Here is a 20,790-nt window from a genome sequence, read left to right as displayed (position 1 = left end):
TGCAGATGCATATTGGCTCCTGGTTCTTCTTGCAAACACCTTCGTACAGCACATATATGGAGGCGTCGGTGCGACGAGCGCATCCTAACAGGCACTGGTTATCGTAAGTGACTGCGTCGGTTCCGCAAACTGGACGGAGATCATCGGTGCAGAAGCACAGCTCTTCGGATCTCTTTTCGACTACAGCTTTGCATTCTCCATGGTAGGCCAAAGTCAGTGTGGAATCTGTACGCTGTTCGCACTTCAAGCCGCACAAGTTTCCATAGGTGCGACCATCAGATCCACAGACTGGCCTGTAGTCGAAGGTACAGACGCAAGGCTCAAGGGCCACAGCAGCGGCGACGACGGAGATGAGAATTGCGATGGTCTTCATGATGCTTGAGTAAATTTAACTCTGAACTTCCGAAAGCATATCCTGACGATTTATATGAAATGTTATGTTTACTTTAAACTTATAGAACAATGCGAAATTTAGATAAGCATATACATAGCAGACAGGAAATTACTTTGTGTTTTCAGTAATGGAAAAGTTGACACTGTGATTAAGAAATTTAATTAAGCGTAACGAAATTAAAATTTCAAAAGAAAGTACTTTTCATACATATGATTTATATGGTTATTATAATAAGATTACTGTTACAATAGAAGTTGCAAAAGAGAAATATGACCAATTTAACATGAATTAACATGATTCATTTAAATAATTTTTATTAACACATTTTGGATGAAAAGGTTTTTTCCCGTCTTCGATAAATTAATTAAATTCTTTTGTAAGAAAAGCATTAATACTTTCTGAATTCATAATGAAAACATAAATTCAATCAATATAACAAAAAAATGTAAATAAATTTGATAGTGGATAAAATTTATATTTGCATTCATAAAAAAATAATATCGAATTCCAAATGTATCTGTTATAATCCAAAAATTGAATTCACTAACTTTGCATTGGTTTCATTGTAATTTTCAGTATTGGACTTTACTTCTAATTTCTTAGCAATACTCATAAATTTTAATTTTTATTTCTAGATGTAAAAATGATCTTCTATGCATATCATGATTTTATATTTGAGGTAAAATGTCTTACAGTAAGTTTATGCTCTAATATTCTTTTATTCAAATTAAAATTACATTCGTTATAAACAATTTAACATTTCTAGTATATGGTGATGTACAGGTTTGGTGCGCTTAGTGCAGTCAAAGCCGCATTGGTTACATCCGTTAATGGTAAGCTACTTGGCCTTTTACACAACTACCTTCGTAAAGCACGTACAAAATATTGTACAAGCGAGCAGCACATTCGAATAGACATCTGTTCATATAAGTTACTGCGTCGCTTCCGCAAACCGGACGGATTTCCTTAGTACAGATGCATGGTTCTTCATCTATTTCGACCGGTTCGCATTCTCCACGGTATGCCAAAGTGAGGGTGTCATCTTGGAACTGTTGGTACTTCAAGCTACACTCATTTGGATAGGTAAGACCATCGGATCCACAGACTGGTCTGTATACGGAACAGTCGTTCGGTTCGACGGCCACAGCCGCGGCGACGATGAAGAGCAGAAATGCAATAGTCTTCATGATGCTTAAATGTATTCAATCTGACTACTCAAAGCCATTTCCTGAGTATTTATATCAAAAGTTATATTTACTTAAAACTTGCAAAACAATGCACAATGCCTAATTTAGATTAGGAAAAGTAGTTGATTCCTTTAGATTTTTATTAGTGGCAAATTTGAACAAACTAAAAAAAAATAGTTTCTATAGTCTTCAAGCATAATTTTTAAATGGTATTATAGGATTACAATTAACTTTATTTGATTTAAACTTTCAATTAGTTTAATTACAATGGATTAAACTTAACTGAATTTATTCATTTATTTTTATTAAGAAAATCATTTAATTTAAATTCTTATTCCAATATATTTGTGTATCTGTTTCATAATTCTGAGATAATGAGAATGAGATTCTGAGATTTTAATATTTTAAATTTATGGATAAAATTCAACATTGTATGCAATTGGTTTAAACTGGCTTCACTGTAATCTTATGTAAAAACAATTTGTTTTATACTTGTAATTTCGTACAATGACTTAGTAACAAGCCTATATTTTAGTTCTTTATGTCTAATCCTGGTGTTACTTCAACATATTTTTGTTCGTAGATTAATCGTTTACGTGCATTTAATTGTATTTCAATTTGCCTAGGAATTTAGTTACTTCACTTACGATATTTGTCATTACATTATATGTTAATTTTTAAATGTTGAAAAATCATAATGCGTCAATGAGTCAAAAAAACTTTCAGAATCTTAAGACGTAGCAGTTAATTGCTTTAGTAAATTTTATGATCAAGTTCAAAAATTCCTAAAACTTTATCATTTTATCATTAATAAGCTAGTAGAAGAAAAATATTGGTAAATATGAGATAAGTTTAACCAAATTTGGGTAGAATATTGTAACATTAAAGAAAAGTTAAAGTGTTTGTTCAATTTTTCATTTATTCAGATTAAAATAATATTTGGGATTTCATTTAACATTCATCGTATTTGATGAGGTAGAGATCTTTCTTGGTGCGCCTGGTTAAATCGAAGTGGCATTTGTTGCCATAAGTGATTCCGTCGGAGCCGCAGATCGGATCGTATTCCATAGTGCAGATGGGCAATGGTTCTTGGTCCTTCGTGCAAGCACCTTCGTACAGAAAATGTACAGAGGCGTCGTATTTGCGGGTGCATCTCAACAGGCAGATGTTGTCATAAGTGACTGCGTCGGAACCGCAAACTGGTTTGAATTCCCTGGTGCAGGAGCAATCTCTTTCGCATTCTCCATCGTAGGCGAAAGTCAGGGAGGAATCTGTGCGCTGTTCGCACTTCAAGCCGCACAAGTTTCCATAAGTACGACCATCAGATCCACATACTGGATTATATTCGTAGGTACAGATGCAAGGCCCAAGGGCGACAGCGGCGGCGACGACGGAGAGGAGAACAGCGATAGTCTTCATGATGCTTGAGTGAATTTACTCTGATCTTTCAAAACTCATTCCTGACTATTTATATCAAAAACAATGTTTACTTGAAGCTTAAGAAACAATACTCCATCAAATTTAGATAAGAAAACGCCATTCAAATTTAGTTAATACAACATTGTTTATAGATTACACTTTGCAAGAAAATATGAAGCAAGAAGCAATTAGTTTCTATTGTCTTTATAAATTTACATTGGGTTTAAATGTTTCAACATGTAATATTTGCGTTATCATATCTTTTTTTGTTGCAATTTCTTGATACATTTCTTAAAGCATAACAAAAATATAATTTCATAAGTTACAATAGATTATTTTTTTGTTAAATGTGATTGTTACGAACAATGACAACCAGTCATATTTTATTTTATTATTAACACTTTTAAATAGTCATAAGGATAGTCTTCTTTTATAACATAATTATAATGTATTATACTGAATTTTAACATAAATCCATTTAATAACAACAAAAAATAACTTGGATAAAATGAATACTTGCATTCATAAAAAGGAATACTCTAATTCCAATCTATCTTTACTATGAAAAACCAAAAACAAAATGGATTTACTGGGTTTGGATTGGTTTCATTGTAATCTTGACTATTGGAAATTTGTTTTTCACTTATAATTTCGAGTCTTACCCTAGTATTAATAGTAGATTTTAAAATTTTATTTCTAGTTTTCTTCAAAGTTCATTTTTATACTGTGCGATGAAAAGTAGGTAGTTTTTCGTTTAAAAAATGAATACTCGTTACAAATATTTTGTTTAGTAGAAAATTTATAACTTAACGTTTAAATATTGAACTATGAAGAATAATATGAGTTAAAATTAGCTGCAATATAAATATTGTATATGTATTTTATTTAAAGAAAATGGGTAGATTAACAAAAATTAAAATTAAATTTGGGATAAACAATTCAACATATTCCGTGTTTGACGAAGTGGAGGTCGACTTTGGTGCGCCTGTGGAAGTCGAAGTCGCATTTGTTTCTGTAGGTGATTCCGTCAGATCCACAGATTGGTTCGTATTCCGTAGTGCATTATGTCTTTTGATCCTTCTTGCAAGCACCTTCGTAAAGCGCATAAACGGAGGCGTCGTTTTTACGGGCGCATCCCAAGATGCACAGGTTGTCGTAAGTGTTTGCGTCGGTACCGCAAACTGGATTGTATTCCTTGGTGCAGGAGCAAATTTCGTGGCATTCTCCATTGTAGGCCAAAGTTAGCGCAGAATCTGTGCGCTGTGCACACTGCAAGTCGCACTCGTTGCCATAAGTACGACCATTAGACCCACATACTGGCAATAAACTCAAAGAACAGGGGCAAGACGGATAGGCGATAGCGACTACGACGACGGAGAGGAGAACTGCAATAGTCTTCATGATACTTGAGTGAATTTACTCTGCTCCTTCAAAATTCATTTCTGGGTATTTATATCAAATTGCTTAAAACTTACGAAACAATACACTGTCAAATTTCGATAAGAAAATGCCATTTAAACTTAGTCGATATAACAATTTTTATAGATTACACTTTGATTGAAAAAATAGCAAGAAACAATCAGTTAATATTTTTTGTTGCATTTTTTTTTATAAATTTCCTAAAGCGTAACTAAAATGTACTTTCAAAAGAAAGTATATTACTATAAATTTTATGATACTATTATATTAAGATTGGTGTTGCAATAGATTATTTTTATTAAATGTGATTGTTAGGAACAATTTATGTACAAAAATGTATTATACTAACCAGTCACATTTTATATTATTATTAAGAAATTTGATTTTCACTTATAGTTACGAGTCTTAACTTGGTAATAGTAATAGATTTTAAAATTTTAATTCCAGTTTTCTTCAAAGTTCATTTTTTTACTACGTAATGAAAAGTAGATAGTTTTTAGTTTAACAGATATGTTTTTTGGTAGTGAATTAATAACTTATAAATATTATAGTATGTATGCCGATGTTAATTTAAAATGTATAGTTAATAAATATGATTTTTAATGAAACGGATGAAATTAATATGAACCGAATTAAGTTAATATTAGCTATAATATAAATATTGTATATGTCTTTTGTTTAAAGAAAATGGGTAAATTAATAAAATTAATGTGTGTTAATGTGTGTACTAATTTTTTTTTATTCAAGTTAAAATTACATTTGGGTTAAACAATTTAACATTCTCCGTATTTGACGATGTAGAGGTCTTTCTTGGTGCGCCTGGCTATGTCAAAACCGCATTTGTTACCATAGGTGATTCCGTCGGAGCCGCAGATTGGGAAGTACTCCAAAGTGCAGATTTCCACTGGTTTCTGATTCTTCTTGCAAGCACCTTCGTACAGCAAGAATACAGAGGCGTCGCTTTCACGGGCGCATTTCAACAGGCACAAATTGTCGTATGTGACTGCGTCGCTTCCGCAAACTGGACTGTATTCCCTGGTACAGCTGCATGGTTCTGCGGATCTCTTTTCGACTACAGTTTTGCATTCTCCATGGTAGGCCAAAGTGAGGGCTGAATCTGTGCGCTGTTCGCACTTCAAGACGCACAAATTTCCATAGGTACGACCATTAGATCCACAGACTGGCCTGTAATCGAAGGTACAGGCGCAAGGCCCAAGGGCGACAGCGGCGGCGGCGGCGACAACGGTGAGGAGAACTGCGATAGTCTTCATGATGCTTGAGTGAATTTACTCTGATCTTTCAAAACTCATACCTGACTATTTATATCAAAAACAATGTTTACTTAAAACTTAAGAAACAATACTCTGTCAAATTTAGATAAGAAAATGCCATTCAAGTTTAGTTGATATAACGAATTTTTTGAAGAAAAAAGCAAGTATCAAGTATTGTCTACATGCATTTACATTGGGATTAAGTAATTTTTGAAAACGTATTATTTACGTCATACCGTTGAAATTTTAAGTCACAATGTGACACAAATTGCAAAAGTATGTATATTTCCATAAATTACTTAAGGTTTTTATGAATAAATTATTTGCACAATAGCAATATGATAATTAATAAGAATGATTAAGAAACAGCAGTTGTTATAATAACTAAAGTCATATTATTCTTAGTTTAAAATATTTTAAATTAAATTAATTAAATATAATTAGTTTTTGTTTTCCACTTATAATGTATGTGCTCTTGAACGTAAATATTCTGTCCATATTATTAACTGCATTACGTTTTTGTCTAACGCAGAAAAGTAACATCTATTTTATTGGCAATCATTTTATTGTATGCAAATAAAAGTTATTAACTTTAATACTTATAACTGATTATACAATCATCAAGGACAGTGATGCAGGTGCATTTGGGGGCGATAAATAACTGTAAGGGAGCGGTGAAAGTTACATAAAAAAGCGCATAAAAGAAAAAAAAGAAGATTTAGAAAAATTGATTTCTAGGGGGCGCTTAGTAATTTTTTTTTCTGGAAATGGGGCGGTAGGCCAAATAAGTTTGGAAACCACTGATCTAGGAGTATAAAGAAAAGTAAAAATACTTTATTAATTTTTTGTTACGTATACGTCTTTTTTTATTTCAAATTTTCAGACTACATACTTTTTCATATATTTTTTATAATTAGATATTTGCAAATTATTATATTTAGAAAATTGATGATATTGTAATGTTACATAAATCTTAGTTCTAAATAAATTGTAAAATTATATTTGGGATAAACAATTTAATATTCTTCATATTAGACAAAGTGTAGATCGTAGAGATTGGACGGTATTACAACGTGCAGATGGGCAATGGCTTCAGGTCCTTCTTGTAAGCACTTTCTAACAGCAAGAATATGGAGGAGTCGTTTTCAATAGGCACAGGTTGTCGTATACGCCTTATTTATAACAAAAACTATCTTTTTTTAAACAGTGCATAATAATGTTGCGTCAACTATTAGTAGAAGATTTCGAAAAAGTATAGCTTTCAGGACAGAGTTAAACATAATCATTGAATTACATGGTTTTACAAAGTTTACTATGAAATTATGAAATAAGTACATTTAATTATTTCTTGGCACCTTTCTTTAAATATAAATTTATAAAAAAAACCTTTTCTATTGCAACAATCAAATAGAACATTACATCCCAATTTAAAGAATTCTGTAGTTACAAACTTAATATTTAATTAATTACGTTAAATATCCGATTAAAAAATCACTCAAGTATTTCATAGTCAAAAGAATGTGACTTGTTCAATGTTTGACTAAGTTTAATTATATTATTAAATTTCTGTACTATATTTTCGCGTTATTGTCTGTCTGGATTTTACTTTGCGCATAAATGTAGTTCGTTTTTAGTAACATGACAATTACTCAATAAAAATATATCAACATTTTTAGTTGTTGAAACAATTATTAACTTTAGGAATTAATAAATGATCCAATGAGTCTGAAATATTCTCTGACTCTTAAGATGTAGCAATTGAGTCAAATTATTATCAACTTTAAGTAAAATTACGATGAGATATTTATATAAAACTTAGATGTTACCTAAATATAAAATAGGATTTATGAATAATATAAATCAAGTTGAATATACGTTTAAGGTTTAAGAAAAATTATAATATTTGTTGTTTAATTCAGATTAAAATTACATTTGTGACTAACAATTTAACATTCTTCGTATTTGATGAGGTAGAGATCTTTCTTGGTGCGCCTGGTTAAATCGAATTCGCATTTGTTGCCATAGGTGAATCCGTCTGAGCCGCAGATTGGTTGGTATTCTCTGGTGCAGATTTCCACTGGCTTCTGGTACTTCTTACAAGCACCGTCGTTCATAAAGAATACAGAGGCGTCGGTTTCATGGACACAAGCCAACAGGCACAGGTTGTCGTAAGTGACTGCGTCGGTACCGCAAACTGGATTGAATTCCTTGGTGCAGGAGCAAATTTGGTCGCATTCTCCATGGTATGCCAAAGTGAGGTCAGAATCTTTGCGCTGTTCGCACTTCAAGCCGCACAAGTTTCCATAGGTACGACTATCAGATCCACATACTGGATTATATTCATAGGTACAGAGGCAAGGCTCAAGGGCCACAGCAGCGGCGACGACTGAGAGGATAACTGCTATAGTCTTCATTATGCTTGAGTGAATTAACTCTGCTCTTTCAAAATTCATTCCTGAGTATTTATATCAAATACAATGTTTGCTTATAGCTTATGAAACAATCGCATACTAAATTTATATATGTATATGTAACAGACAAGAAATTACTGTCAATACAATAACAAAAAATGTTAGTTTTAAATGTTTCCATTCGAATATTTTATGAAAAAATTAATCAAATTATTGCATAATTAATAACCACAGCAAGTAATTACAAACATAACTTTGGTAGTATATTACAACAACATGAACTTATTAAAAAGTCAAAAAGGAATTTGATTCATTTGACTAAAATCTACTAAAACACAATTATTGATATTTATTATGTTATCTAAAGGTACTCTTGTGTATATTAATATTTCTGAGATGTTTTAAGAAAATCATTTGTTGAAGGTATTCTGTTTTAATATATTTTCAAACTAAAAGTTAGAATGGAAAAGTTTTTCACAAAATTTAAATGTAAAAATAAAAATTAGTTATTTCATAATCCCAAAGTAACATTTGTAAAACAATGGATTTTGATTTTTATCTTTTAACTTGTTCCAGGCAGATGCAATTTCTGTAAAATTTTCCACTAATTATTAACGCATCATTGTTCCCCACCATTTAAAACAAACATTGGTTTTGTTATAAATAGTCGGGAATTTCTTTTAGGCAATCAGAGTAAATTCACTCAAGCATCATGAAGACTATCGCAGTTCTCCTCTCCGTCGTCGCCGCCGCTGTGGCCCTTGAGCCTTGCGTCTGTACCTACGAATATAGTCCAGTATGTGGATCTGATGGTCGTACCTATGGAAATTTGTGCGGTTTGAAGTGCCAACAGCGCGAAGATTCTGCTCTCACTTTAGCCTACCACGGAGAATGCAAAATTGAAAAGAGATCCGCAGAACCATGCAAATGCACCAAGGAATTCAATCCAGTTTGCGGTACCGACGCAGTTACTTACGATAACTTATGCTTGTTGAAATGCGCCCGTGAAACCGACGCCTCTGTATACTTGCTGTACGAAGGTGCTTGCAAGAAGAACCAGAAGCCAGTGGAAATCTGCACTATGGAGTACTTCCCAATCTGCGGCTCCGACGGACGTACCTATGGCAACAAATGCGAATTCGACTTCAACAGGCGCACCAAGAAAGATCTCTACATCGTCAAATACGGAGAATGTTAAATTGTTTATCCCAAATATAATTTTAATCTGAATAAATGAAAAATTGAACAAACTCTTTATCTTTTCTTTAATGTTATAATATTCTGTCCAAATTCAGTTACTCCAATCTCATATGTACCTATATTTTTCTTCAACCATTACATACTAGCTCAGTAATTATAATATGAGAAAGTATACAATTTATGAACTATTGAACTTAATCATAAAATTTACTAAGCGTTCAACTGCTACGTCTTAAAATTCTAAAAGATTTTTTGAGTTTTCTAAATTCTCGTTGACTCATCAATTTTCAGCTGTAATATTAATAATATCAACCTATAATTTTTTAACATTTAAAAATTAACATGTATTTCAACGCACATTGTAATGACAAGTATAGTAAGTTATACTAGGAACTATCTAATTTTCTAAGAAAATATTTAAATTCAGAGAAATGATTAATCTAAAAGAAAATGTTAAATGAACTTCACTATAAGACAAAAAACTGAAATATAGACTTATTACTAAGTCATTGTATGAAATTACAAGTTATAAACAAAATATAATGATTTTCCTAATAAAAAGAAATGAATTCATTCAGTTAATATAAAAGCATACAAATATTTTAAGACAAATCCGCTTATTATAATTTATCTAATTGAAAATTATAATCAAATAAAGTTTCAATTCTAAACTATAGTAAATTAAGTAATCTTAAGAACTTTGTGGAAATTAGCTTTCTTGTGCAATTTTAATTTAAATAATGTCTATATTGTCTATAATGTCTCGTTGACTCATCAATTTTCAGCTGTAATATTAATAACATCAACCTATAATTTTGTAACATTTAAAAATTAACAAGTATTTCAACGCACATTGTAATGACAAGTATTGTAAGTTATACTAAGAACTATTTAATTTTCTAGAGAAATATTTAATTTCAGAGAAATGATTAATCTAAAAGAAAATGTTAAATGAACTTCACTATAAGACAAAGAACTGAAATATAGACTTATTACTAAGTCATTGTATGAAATTACAAGTTATAAACAAAATATAATGATTTTCCTAATAAAAAGAAATGAATTGATTCAGTTAATATAAAAATCATACAAATATTTTAAGACAAATCCGCTTATTACAATTTATCTAATTGAAACTTATAGTAAAATAAAGTTTATTATAATCCAATAATACCTATTGTTTTCTGATTATTTGTAGCTAATGACAATATCTTCAGTTCTAAACTATAGTAAATTATTTTAGTAATTATTAAGAACTTTGTGAAAATTAGCTTTCTTATGCAATGATGTTTCGATTTTAAATAACGCTAGAGCTTCATTTCCAAATGTTTTAATCCCAGTGTAAATATAAAAACACAATAGAAACTAATTGTTGCATTTTTCTTCTTTTCTTATACATAACATTGTAGTCTACAAAAATCTTTCATCAAAGGATTTCCTATTACGTTTGTTCATCTATATTGTTTTATAAGTTCAAAGTAAACATAGCATTTGATATAAATTGTCGAGAAATGCTTTCTGAAGTTCAGAGTTTAATTTACTCAAGCATCATGAAGACCATCGCAGTTCTCCTCTCCGTCGTCGCAGCTGCTGTGGCCCTTGAGCCTTGCGCCTGTACCTTCGACTACAGCCCAGTCTGTGGATCTAATGGTCGTAATTATGGAAACGAGTGCGAATTGAAATGCGAACAACGCACAGATTCTACCCTTACTTTGGCCTACCATGGAGAATGCGACAAAATTTGCTCATGCACCAAGGAATTCAATCCAGTTTGCGGTACCGACGCAAACACTTATGACAACCTGTGTCTGTTGAAATGCGCCCGTAAAGATGACGCCTCTTTATTCTTACTGTACGAAAGTGCTTGCAAGAAGGACCAGACGGTAGTGGGAATCTGCACGTTGGAGTACTTCGCAATCTGCGGCTCCGACGGACATACCTATGGCAACAAATGCGAATTCGATTACAACAGGCGCACCAAGAAACATCTCTACGCCGTAAAATATGGAGAAGTATGTTAAATAATTGATCCCAAATATAATTTTAATCTGAATAAATGAAAAATTGAACAAACTCTTTATCTTTTCTTTAAAGTTACTATATTCTATCCAAATTCAGTTACACCAATCTCATATTTTCATCGACTACTAGAAATTATTACATAATTTAACTGCTAAGTCTTAATATTCAAAAAGTTTTTATTTAATTTCTAAATTGACTTGTTTATCATTTTTCAACTGTAAAGTTAATAACATCAGCGAATATTTTTATCATTTAACAATTAACATGTATTTGAATGAACATTATATTGACAAATATTGTAAGTGATACTAAGAACTAGCTAATTTTCTAAGCAAATTGAAACATAAACTCATGCAGACAAATGATTAATCATGTTGATTTAATAGACATACACAACTGAAATATAGGGTTGTTACATTGTACAAAATTAAGTTAATGTCAAATAAAGTTAATTATACTTATATGATATCTTCTATTTTCTCATTATTTATACCTAATGACATTATTTTCTTTTCTAAGCTATTTATCAAAATGTTTTAGTAACCTTAAGAACTTTATAGAAATTAACTCTCTTGTGCAATATTAAATTAAGTAAGGTCTATATTTGCAATACGAAATCTTGTTCGGATTTTGAATAACGCGAGTGTTACGTTTCCAGAAGTATTAATACCAGTGTAAATATAAGAACACAATAGAAACTAATTGTTACATTTGCTTTTCTTTACATGACATTGTAGTGTACCAAAATCTTCCACCAAAGGATTTCCTCTCTTTTATGTATGCTCGTCTATATTTGGCTGTACATTGTTCTTTAAGTTTAAAGTAAACATTTTATTTGATATAAATTGTCAGGAAAAGCTTTTGGAAGTTCAGAGTTAATTTTACTCAAGCATCATGAAGACCATCGCAGTTCTCCTCTCCGTCGTCGCCGCTGCTGTGGCCCTTGAGCCTTGCGTCTGTACCTACGAATATAGTCCAGTATGTGGATCTGATGGTATTACCTATGGAAACTTGTGTGGCTTGAAGTGCAAACAGCGCACAGATTCTGCCCTCACTTTGGCATACCATGGAGAATGCAAAACTGTAGTCGAAAAGAGATCCGAAGAACCATGCAACTGCACTAGCGAATACAGTCCCGTTTGCGGAACCGACGCAAACACTTACAACAACCTGTGCATGTTCGTATGCGCCCGCAAAAACGATCCATCTTTATTCTTGCTGTACCATGGTATTTGCAAGAAGGGAGAGAAGCCAGTTCAAATGTGCACGTTGGAATACTTCCTAATCTGCGGCTCCGACGGACGTACCTATACCAACAGATGCGAATACGAATTTAACACGCGCATCAATAAAGATCTCTACATCGCCAAATACGGAGAAGAATGTTAAATGATATTATTATTGATCTGAATCTATTATTAATCTCATATTATTTTAATCTGAATAAATGAAAAATTTAACAAACGATTTATCAAAAGATATTAGTAAACTTAAGAACTTGAGGGAAAATATCTCTATTTTATATTAAGTTATGTCTACATTTTCAACACAAAATGATGTTCAGATTTGTAATAACGCGAGAGGTACGTTTCCAATTGTATTAATCCAAGTATAAAAATAAGAGGACAATAGAAACACTAATTGTTACATAATATTTTAATCTACAAAGATCTTCTATCAAAGGATTTCCTGTCTATTACGTATGTTTATCTATATTTGACTGTGCATTGTTCTCTAAGTTTAAAGTAAACATATAATTTGATATAAATTGTCAAGAAATGCTTTCGGAAGTTCAGAGTTAAATTTACTCAAGCATCATGAAGACCATCGCAGTTCTCCTCTCCGTCGTCGCCGCTGCTGTGGCCCTTGAGCCTTGCTTCTGTACCTTCGACTACAGGCCAGTCTGTGGATCTGATGGTCGTACCTATGGAAACTTGTGCGGTTTGAAGTGCCGACAGCGCGAAGATTCTGCGCTCACTTTAGCCTACCACGGAGAATGCAAAATTGAAAAGAGATCCGCAGAACCATGCAAATGCACCAAGGAATACAATCCAGTTTGCGGTACCGACGCAGTTACTTACGATAACTTATGCTTGTTGAAATGCGCCCGTGAAACCGACGCCTCTGTATACTTGCTGTACGAAGGTGCTTGCAAGAAGAACCAGAAGCCAGTGGAAATCTGCACTATGGAGTACTTCCCAATCTGCGGCTCCGACGGACGTACCTATGGCAACAAATGCGAATTCGACTTCAACAGGCGCACCAAGAAAGACCTCTACATCGTCAAATACGGAGAATGTTAAATTGTTTATCCCAAATATAATTTTAATCTGAATAAATGAAAAATTGAACAAACTCTTTATCTTTTCTTTAATGTTATAATATTCTGTCCAAATTCAGTTACTCCAATCTCATATGTACCTATATTTTTCTTCAACTATTACATACTAGCTCAGTAATTATATTATGAGAAAGTATAGAATTTATGAACTATTGAACTTAATCATAAAATTTACTAAGCATTCAACTGCTACGTCTTAAAATTCTAAAAGATTTTTTGAGTTTTCTAAATTCTCGTTGACTCATCAATTTTCAGCTGTAATATTAATAATATCAACCTAAAAATTTTTAACATTTAAAAATTAACATGTATTTCAACGCACATTGTAATGACAAGTATAGTAAGTTATACTAGGAACTATCTAATTTTCTAAGAAAATATTTAAATTCAGAGAAATGATTAATCTAAAAGAAAATGTTAAATGAACTTCACTATAAGACAAAAAACTGAAATATAGACTTATTACTAACTCATTGTATGAAATTACAAGTTATAAACAAAATATAATGATTTTCCTAATAAAAAGAAATGAATTCATTCAGTTTATATAAAAATCATACAAATATTTTAAGACAAATCCGCTTATTATAATTTATCTAATTGAAAGTTATAGTAAAATAAAGTTTATTATAATCCAATAATACCTATTGTTTTCTGATTATTTGTAGCTAATGACAATATGTTTAGTTCTAAACTATAGTAAACTATTTGAGTAATCTTAAGAACTTTGTGGAAATTAGCTTTGTTGTGCAATTTTAATTTAAATAATGTCTATATTTTGCTAACAAAATGATGTTCCGATGTTCTGAATAAATAAAAATTGATCAAACTCTTCATCTTTAATATTACAAAATCCTACCCAAAATCAATTACACTAATCTTAAAATTTCCTATATTTTTATTATAATATATGGCTTGAGAAAGTATACAATTTATGAAGTTTTGAACTTAATCATAAAATTTACTAAGCATTTAACTGCGACGTCTAAAAATTCCGAAAGATTTTTTGATTTTCTAAATTTTCATTTATCGATTTTCCGTTTGTAAAATTATTTACTGATTATTATAAACTGAAATATAGTGAAATATTACTAAGTTATTATATAAAATTACAAGTTATATACAAATTTCTTGCAAAAGCCCAATGAAAAATGTCTAAACCTACAATATACAATGTTAAATTTTAACTCATCATATTAAAACAAACTTTTCAAATCAAGCGATTTTAAGTTGACCACGATTCCTTAACAAATGATTATCTTTATATTGATTTATTGAAAGACACTATCAAATAATTATGTAACAGATACAGAAGTATATTGGAATGAGAATATACATTTCATGATATTTATATAATGATTTTCGTAATTTAAAAGAAATGAATTAATTCAGTTAATTTAAAAATCATACAAATACTTTAAAGCTAAGGTTCCCAAACTTGTTTGTGTCGTAGACCCCTTGCCATGTTTTTAGGTTATGGGTAAACCCCCTACTTACCTGATATTGATATTTTGTAAATGTCTAACTGTAGTGAAGTTTAGTGTTAAAAACTTAAAGTAAAAACACATGTCAAGTTTTATACATAAATTAAAACTACTCAAAATAAAAGTTTGAATCTGTTATATAAAATAAACGTAACATAAAATAAACTAAGCAATAAGTAAATGTTTTTAGTGAGAAGGACGAACCTGATTAATAAAAAAATATCAACATTTCGCGTCAATTTTGTTAGGTTTAATCTTAAATCTCCTCGTCTAATGATGTCCAGTCTGTTTCTTTTATTTTCGTTAGGAGATTGGTAACAGAGCCAAAGGGGGTACTTTCCACTAGGTATGACGATGGAAAGGAAATTAAAAATGTCATCCATAATACGGGATAAGTAACGGAACAGGTATGTTGTTTTGCAGCCAGAATTGCTGATATTCGTTTTTAAACTGAACCTTAAGTTCTTCGTTTGTACTTAGTTCAGTCAGTTCCTCTTGTATTATGACATTCGTTTCTTCTATGTCACCATATGGGTTAATTATCCACGGTGGTATTACCATAGTCAAAACGTCCTCAAACCTAGTTCCTAAATCTGAATAGAGGGAATTTAAATGTTGAACGTAGATTGTTGAAACGTCGTCTTCCTGGCAGTTTGTCTGTGACAAATTGGGGAACTGGGAAAATCCAATATTTTGCCCCGTCCAATATTTTGCTTCATTAGTTTAACTCTGGCACGAAACGCTGATAAGATGGACTTTGTTTTAATCAAATTTATTTTTATCTTTAGTATCCAGAAATTCTAAAATAGTCTCAAAAAGTGCAAAAAATCTTGTCAAACATAAGACTTTCGACAGCCAGCGTACCTCAGTGTTTTGGAGTAATTGAGGAAAGTATTCAACGCGTTTCTTCGGATTTGGTTTACTGCATCAATGACTAATTGAAGAGATTCATACAATCTAACACTCAAATTTTTAGCAACTAAATAATGTATACGTCTTTATATTATAAGATGTGTATCAGTGTCCACTATCGTGGACCCCCATTTTCATTTCATGGACCCCCAAATTTTTTTTTCGCTGACGTAGACCCCTTGCAGGTTGTCATAGACCCTTGGGGGTCGATATATACCACTTTGGGAATCACTGCTTTAAAGTAAACCCGCTTATTATAATTTAACCGCTTGAAACTTATAGTCAAATAGAGTTTATTATAATCCTATAATATGATTCTGATTATGTGTACCTAATGACAATATCTTCAATTCTATATTATAGTAAACTATTTTAAGAATTTTGTGGAAATTACCTTTATTGTGCAATTTTAAAACAAAATGACGTCCGATTTTGAATACCTCACGTTTCCAAATGTATTAATCCCAGTGTAAATATAAGAAGACAATAGAAACTAATTGTTACATCTACTTTTTTTACATGACATTGTAGTGAACAAAAATCTTCCACCAAAGGATTTCCTATTACGTATGATCATATATATTTGGCTGTGCATTGTTCTATAAGTTTAAAGTAAACATAGCATTTGATATAAATTGTCAGGATATGCTTTCGGAAGTTCAGAGTTAAATTTACTCAAGCATCATGAAGACCATCGCAGTTCTCCTCTCCGTCGTCGCCGCTGCTGTGGCCCTTGAGCCTTGCGTCTGTACCTTCGACTACAGGCCAGTCTGTGGATCTGATGGTCGTACCTATGGAAACTTGTGCGGCTTGAAGTGCGAACAGCGCACAGATGCCACTCTGACTTTGGCCTACCATGGAGAATGCAAAGCTGTAGTCGAAAAGAGATCCGAAGAGCTGTGCGTTTGTACCGATGATCTCCGTCCAGTTTGCGGAACCGACGCAGTCACTTACGATAACCAGTGCCTGTTGGGATGCGCTCGTCGCAACGACGCCTCCGTATTTGTGCTTTACGAAGGTGCTTGCAAGAAGTTCCAAAAGCCAGTGTACATTTGCACTTTGGAGTACTTCCCAATCTGTGGCTCCGACGGACATACCTATGGCAACAAATGCGACTTCGATTTCAACAGACGCACCAAAGCCAACCTCCACTTCGTCAAATACGGAGAATGTTAAACTGTTTATCCCAAATGTAATTTTAACCTGAATAAAATAAAATCTAAATATTGCATATTAAATCAGTAACTTATGATTTTCTCTATTGTATTTAAATCCAGAATGCATTTTTTAAATTATTATTTTATTATAAATCAATCAATAACAAAATATATCATACAATCAATGAACAATTCAATTCTTGCTTTGTACTTTAATGGAAATGGTTTTCACTTCGATGTACTCCTTGAGCGAATCTTCTCCCCTAAAGAACAGAAATAAAACGTTAGTTAGTTAGTAATTGTTGGGAATTTCACTTACAATTCTCTTCCGGTTCCGGATTGCTTGAATCCTCCGAACGGTGCCTGTGGTACAACGGCATCGTAACAATTGATCCTAAATAGTAATAATAAGTAGTTTAGTATGTGAAGTCATTAAGAATTTCGAATTACTTACCATACTGATCCAGCTTCAACGGCCTGAGCAAAAGTTAAAGCTTGATCGATGTTTTTCGTGATGCAACCGGCTGCCAAGCCGTACTTAGTGTTGTTGGCCCTATCGATGACCTCATCGAGAGTGTTGAACTTGAGGATGGTTTGTACGGGGCCGAAGATCTGAAATATGGTTCATAAGTATAGATCAATCTACTAACAGTTGGATTTACCTCTTCTCTGGCGATTGTCATGTTATCGGAGACGTTCGAGAAGACCGTGGGCTGAACGAAGTATCCTTGTGTTCCAAATCTAGCACCGCCGGCTGAGCATGTAGCTCCTTCCTTCTTTCCCGACTCGATCATCCTCAGCACCTTCTCGAACATATCTTTGTCGACCTGAGGACCTTGCTGCGTTCCAGCGACAAACGGATTTCCAACTTTCCTAGCCTTCGCCATATCAGCTGCCTTCTTAACGAAAGCATCGTAGATTCCAGCTTGAACGTACGTCCTTGATCCTGCGCAACAGTTTTGTCCGTGGTTGGCGAAGATCGCGTTATGGGCAATTTCGACGGCCTCATCCACTAAACAAATATTATAAAATAATTAATGAATTAAGATTATTTTTTATTATTACAGTCGCAATCGTCGAACACCACCAGCGGACTCTTTCCGCCCAATTCGAGTCCTACGCGCTTCAAATTGGTTTTGGCGGCGTACTCCATGATCTTGTGGCCGACCTCCGTGGATCCGGTGAACGCAACCTTGTTGATGTCATTATGTTGGGCGATGGCAGCTCCAGCCGTTGGTCCATAACCAGGAACAACGTTGATCACACCAGCTGGGAAACCAGCTTCTTTAGCAAGAGCGGCCATCTCCAGAGCGGTCAACGGAGTTTGCTCAGCTGGCTTAAGGACGATCGTGCATCCTGCAGCTAAAGCGGGTCCCCATTTCCACGCCAACATAAGGATCGGGTAGTTCCATGGAATGATCTGTCCAACGACACCGACCGGTTCTTTCCTCGTCATAGTGAAGAATCCACAATCTATTACAAATAATACAACATTACATTTCAAAGAAAACCCCAATTAAATTAATAATAACCTGAAGGAATTGTGTTTCCGTGGATCTTATCCGCCCACCCTGCATAATAGTGGAAAGTATCAATGGCACAGTTGATGTCAAAGACAGAATCTTCGTACGCCTTTCCATTGTCCAACGATTCCAAGTTAGCTAGATGTTCGATGTCTCTTTTCATCAGATCGGCCAACTGAAATGCATTAATTTATTTATCTTTTACCATTCAATTGCCGAACTACGAAATTTACCTTAATCATAAGTCTTCCTCTTTGAGACGGTTCCATTTTCCTCCACTCAGAACCCCTGGCAAATGCCTTCTTCGCCGCACTCACTGCCAACTCGACATCAGCTTTGTCTGCTTCCGAAATCTCGATGATGGGTTTCTCCGTTGCAGGATTCACCGTCGGAAACTTCTTTCCGCTGACCGAATTAACAAATTCATTGTTAATGAACAGCTGAAAATAATAACAATTGCATTTTAATTAACTTAATTTCATTTTGACAACAATTTATTGCAAAATGAACAATATTAATTAAATAATTGAAACATTTTGGTTTGTTATGGATGGTATCTTAGTTACCATAGATACCTTATGGTTGCTATGAATAAGTTCCCAATAATTCCTTATGGTTGCTACGGACTTCGCAACTATGAAGCTTTATTAATACAATAAATTCTATAATAATTACTGCAGATGCATTTTTCATTCAAGAACTTTGTGAAATTAGTATTTCCTTATCAGTGGAAAATAGATATGTTTAGCCTTGAACAATAAACAGCTAAATTATGTTCGATAGTTTTTGATTAAAAAATCAAAATCACGTTAGTTTTGTTATCTGAAAAAGTCTTATCGTTCAAAATTTTTTGTATAATAATAAAATTATCCGATTCTTTCATGTACTTTTCATTGAAATTCTGGATCAATAAGTACTCATCATCAAGATAAACACTGTAACATAATTCATGAATTTTGCATGGGAGTAAAATTTACTTTGCTTCGTATACATAATACATGAACTTGAACAGGAAAAGCCTATTAATAAATCAGCAGTTTTATTATGATTTGTTTATGCTGAATGTTATCTTAGGTTAGGTGCATGTAACATTGATTACATAGTCAAATGTATATTGTATAATATTTATTTTAAATGTAAATATAAGCAGTTTTTGTTTAGTAATAAGAAATGTACGATTATCTTGTTCCTTCCACTACGATTAGTTAATAACTTAATGGTAATTGCATACTTGCGTGTATCTAATTTTTGGATTACTGTTGGCCATTGTGTGGTGTGTTTTTATTTAATAATAATCACTGAAACCACGGATTTTGAGCGTGCTGCGAGTTGGATGAATCTGGAGTTAGATATAGTCAGAGCGTGTATATAAATGGTTTCCCATTCCTCTGTTTCCCCACCGCCGGTGCGCATTATCTTGTTTTCGGTATTTATTTATATAATTCCAACTGTGTTGATAATTTCTTATGTATTATGCAACGTACGTTTTATAGGAAAATAAATAATGAGAATGGTTTTTTGTTAATGATGATAATAATAAGTAATCATCTTCTGCAGTGCGTGTTTATTTAATACCAAGATATAATATACACAAAAAAAAAACACTCCATCATCAAGAATCGTAAGAAGTTACAACAATCTAAAACTCTCTTTTACATCGTGACCTAGAATTAATAGCAGTATGATCCACTTTTCTCTTTCGCCCATTTAAACCGTTTTTATAAATGAATATTATTTTTTTTGAACATTGACTAAGATACTAAATTTGTAGCAACAAATACCAATTTACCATTAATGAACAGAATAATTATTTATACAAAATATATCTTTGAAAGTTATCAAACAAAATATAAAAATAAGTCTTAAAAACTAGATTTTTTTCTTAATTAATGAAAATAAAGTATTTGCAATAAAACTTGTTAGGCTTAAAAAAAATATTTTATTGAAATTATAAAGAAACATTAATTTTCAAAGTAAGAACAAAATATCCGCCGTCTTACGAACTCTCGGACCTACGAACAAAATTCTAAAAGCTCTAACTTGTTACGTA

General features: G+C 32.6%; 10 protein-coding genes and 1 pseudogene across 10 annotated transcripts in view; 4 read left to right on the top strand and 7 right to left on the bottom strand.

Annotated features, from left to right (window-relative positions):
• LOC108566954 (serine protease inhibitor dipetalogastin-like) overlaps nt 1–377 on the bottom strand; it is a 741-nt gene extending 364 nt beyond the window's left edge. Inside the window, exon 1 of the mRNA XM_017927108.1 lies at nt 4–377. Coding sequence (XP_017782597.1) covers nt 4–373 — 370 coding nt within the window. The 5' untranslated portion in view covers nt 374–377. The remainder of the gene's footprint in view (nt 1–3) is intronic.
• Nucleotides 378–1,221: 844 nt separating this feature from the next.
• Nucleotides 1,222–1,581, bottom strand: LOC108566953 (four-domain proteases inhibitor-like). The gene has a single exon (XM_017927107.1). It carries the CDS (start codon nt 1,579–1,581, stop codon nt 1,222–1,224), a length of 360 nt encoding a protein of 119 aa, XP_017782596.1.
• Nucleotides 1,582–2,482: 901 nt separating this feature from the next.
• Nucleotides 2,483–3,009, bottom strand: LOC108566965 (four-domain proteases inhibitor-like). The gene has a single exon (XM_017927119.1). The coding sequence runs from the start codon at nt 2,998–3,000 to the stop codon at nt 2,533–2,535; it is 468 nt and encodes a 155-aa protein (XP_017782608.1). The 5' UTR covers nt 3,001–3,009; the 3' UTR covers nt 2,483–2,532.
• A 925-nt stretch (nt 3,010–3,934) lies between these two features.
• LOC108566952 (ovomucoid-like) lies at nt 3,935–4,401 on the bottom strand. The gene has a single exon (XM_017927106.1). It carries the CDS (start codon nt 4,399–4,401, stop codon nt 4,063–4,065), a length of 339 nt encoding a protein of 112 aa, XP_017782595.1. The 3' UTR covers nt 3,935–4,062.
• Nucleotides 4,402–5,134: 733 nt separating this feature from the next.
• On the bottom strand, nt 5,135–5,709 carry LOC108566964 (ovomucoid-like). Its single transcript, XM_017927118.1, has one exon. The coding sequence runs from the start codon at nt 5,688–5,690 to the stop codon at nt 5,193–5,195; it is 498 nt and encodes a 165-aa protein (XP_017782607.1). The 5' UTR covers nt 5,691–5,709; the 3' UTR covers nt 5,135–5,192.
• Nucleotides 5,710–7,566: 1,857 nt separating this feature from the next.
• Nucleotides 7,567–8,111, bottom strand: LOC108566966 (annotated as a pseudogene).
• A 688-nt stretch (nt 8,112–8,799) lies between these two features.
• LOC108566951 (serine protease inhibitor dipetalogastin-like) lies at nt 8,800–11,374 on the top strand. Its single transcript, XM_017927105.1, has 2 exons — nt 8,800–9,294; nt 10,781–11,374. Exons 1-2 carry the CDS (start codon nt 8,814–8,816, stop codon nt 11,320–11,322), a joined length of 1,023 nt encoding a protein of 340 aa, XP_017782594.1. The 5' UTR covers nt 8,800–8,813; the 3' UTR covers nt 11,323–11,374.
• Nucleotides 11,375–12,197: 823 nt separating this feature from the next.
• Nucleotides 12,198–13,087, top strand: LOC108566962 (serine protease inhibitor dipetalogastin-like). Its single transcript, XM_017927116.1, has one exon. It carries the CDS (start codon nt 12,218–12,220, stop codon nt 12,710–12,712), a length of 495 nt encoding a protein of 164 aa, XP_017782605.1. The 5' UTR covers nt 12,198–12,217; the 3' UTR covers nt 12,713–13,087.
• Nucleotides 13,088–13,117: 30 nt separating this feature from the next.
• On the top strand, nt 13,118–13,678 carry LOC108566963 (four-domain proteases inhibitor-like). Its single transcript, XM_017927117.1, has one exon. The coding sequence runs from the start codon at nt 13,141–13,143 to the stop codon at nt 13,624–13,626; it is 486 nt and encodes a 161-aa protein (XP_017782606.1). The 5' UTR covers nt 13,118–13,140; the 3' UTR covers nt 13,627–13,678.
• Nucleotides 13,679–16,726: 3,048 nt separating this feature from the next.
• LOC108566980 (ovomucoid-like) lies at nt 16,727–17,298 on the top strand. Its single transcript, XM_017927149.1, has one exon. It carries the CDS (start codon nt 16,745–16,747, stop codon nt 17,234–17,236), a length of 492 nt encoding a protein of 163 aa, XP_017782638.1. The 5' UTR covers nt 16,727–16,744; the 3' UTR covers nt 17,237–17,298.
• A 36-nt stretch (nt 17,299–17,334) lies between these two features.
• On the bottom strand, nt 17,335–20,119 carry LOC108566979 (retinal dehydrogenase 1-like). The gene is made up of 8 exons (XM_017927148.1): nt 19,972–20,119; nt 18,974–19,180; nt 18,750–18,915; nt 18,283–18,690; nt 17,880–18,229; nt 17,672–17,829; nt 17,537–17,611; nt 17,335–17,480 (listed from the first exon to the last, which is right to left on the bottom strand). Exons 1-8 carry the CDS (start codon nt 20,005–20,007, stop codon nt 17,411–17,413), a joined length of 1,470 nt encoding a protein of 489 aa, XP_017782637.1. The 5' UTR covers nt 20,008–20,119; the 3' UTR covers nt 17,335–17,410.
• Between the last annotated feature and the right edge of the window lie 671 nt (nt 20,120–20,790).

Source organism: Nicrophorus vespilloides, unplaced genomic scaffold (genome assembly GCF_001412225.1).
Source record: "Nicrophorus vespilloides isolate i.1.1-1 unplaced genomic scaffold, Nicve_v1.0, whole genome shotgun sequence".
Lineage (NCBI taxonomy): Eukaryota > Metazoa > Arthropoda > Insecta > Coleoptera > Silphidae > Nicrophorus > Nicrophorus vespilloides.
This window is presented reverse-complemented; position numbering and strand designations above follow the sequence as displayed.

Bases quoted from the DNA above. Each gene is read 5' to 3' on its own strand.
- LOC108566979 (XM_017927148.1), bottom strand. From the start codon at position 20,007: ATGGCCAACAGTAATCCAAAAATTAGATACACGCAA. The intron at 18,916-18,973 runs GTAAATTTCGTA...AATGCATTTCAG, and splicing joins GAGGAAGACTTATGATTAAG to TTGGCCGATCTGATGAAAAG. The intron at 17,481-17,536 runs GTAAGTGAAATT...TCTGTTCTTTAG, and splicing joins TCCGGAACCGGAAGAGAATT to GGGAGAAGATTCGCTCAAGG.
- LOC108566951 (XM_017927105.1), top strand. From the start codon at position 8,814: ATGAAGACTATCGCAGTTCTCCTCTCCGTCGTCGCCGCCGCTGTGGCC. The intron at 9,295-10,780 runs GTTAAATTGTTT...ATAAGTTCAAAG, and splicing joins CATCGTCAAATACGGAGAAT to TAAACATAGCATTTGATATA.
- LOC108566980 (XM_017927149.1), top strand. From the start codon at position 16,745: ATGAAGACCATCGCAGTTCTCCTCTCCGTCGTCGCCGCTGCTGTGGCC.
- LOC108566965 (XM_017927119.1), bottom strand. From the start codon at position 3,000: ATGAAGACTATCGCTGTTCTCCTCTCCGTCGTCGCCGCCGCTGTCGCC.
- LOC108566952 (XM_017927106.1), bottom strand. From the start codon at position 4,401: ATGAAGACTATTGCAGTTCTCCTCTCCGTCGTCGTAGTCGCTATCGCC.
- LOC108566963 (XM_017927117.1), top strand. From the start codon at position 13,141: ATGAAGACCATCGCAGTTCTCCTCTCCGTCGTCGCCGCTGCTGTGGCC.
- LOC108566962 (XM_017927116.1), top strand. From the start codon at position 12,218: ATGAAGACCATCGCAGTTCTCCTCTCCGTCGTCGCCGCTGCTGTGGCC.
- LOC108566953 (XM_017927107.1), bottom strand. From the start codon at position 1,581: ATGAAGACTATTGCATTTCTGCTCTTCATCGTCGCCGCGGCTGTGGCC.
- LOC108566964 (XM_017927118.1), bottom strand. From the start codon at position 5,690: ATGAAGACTATCGCAGTTCTCCTCACCGTTGTCGCCGCCGCCGCCGCT.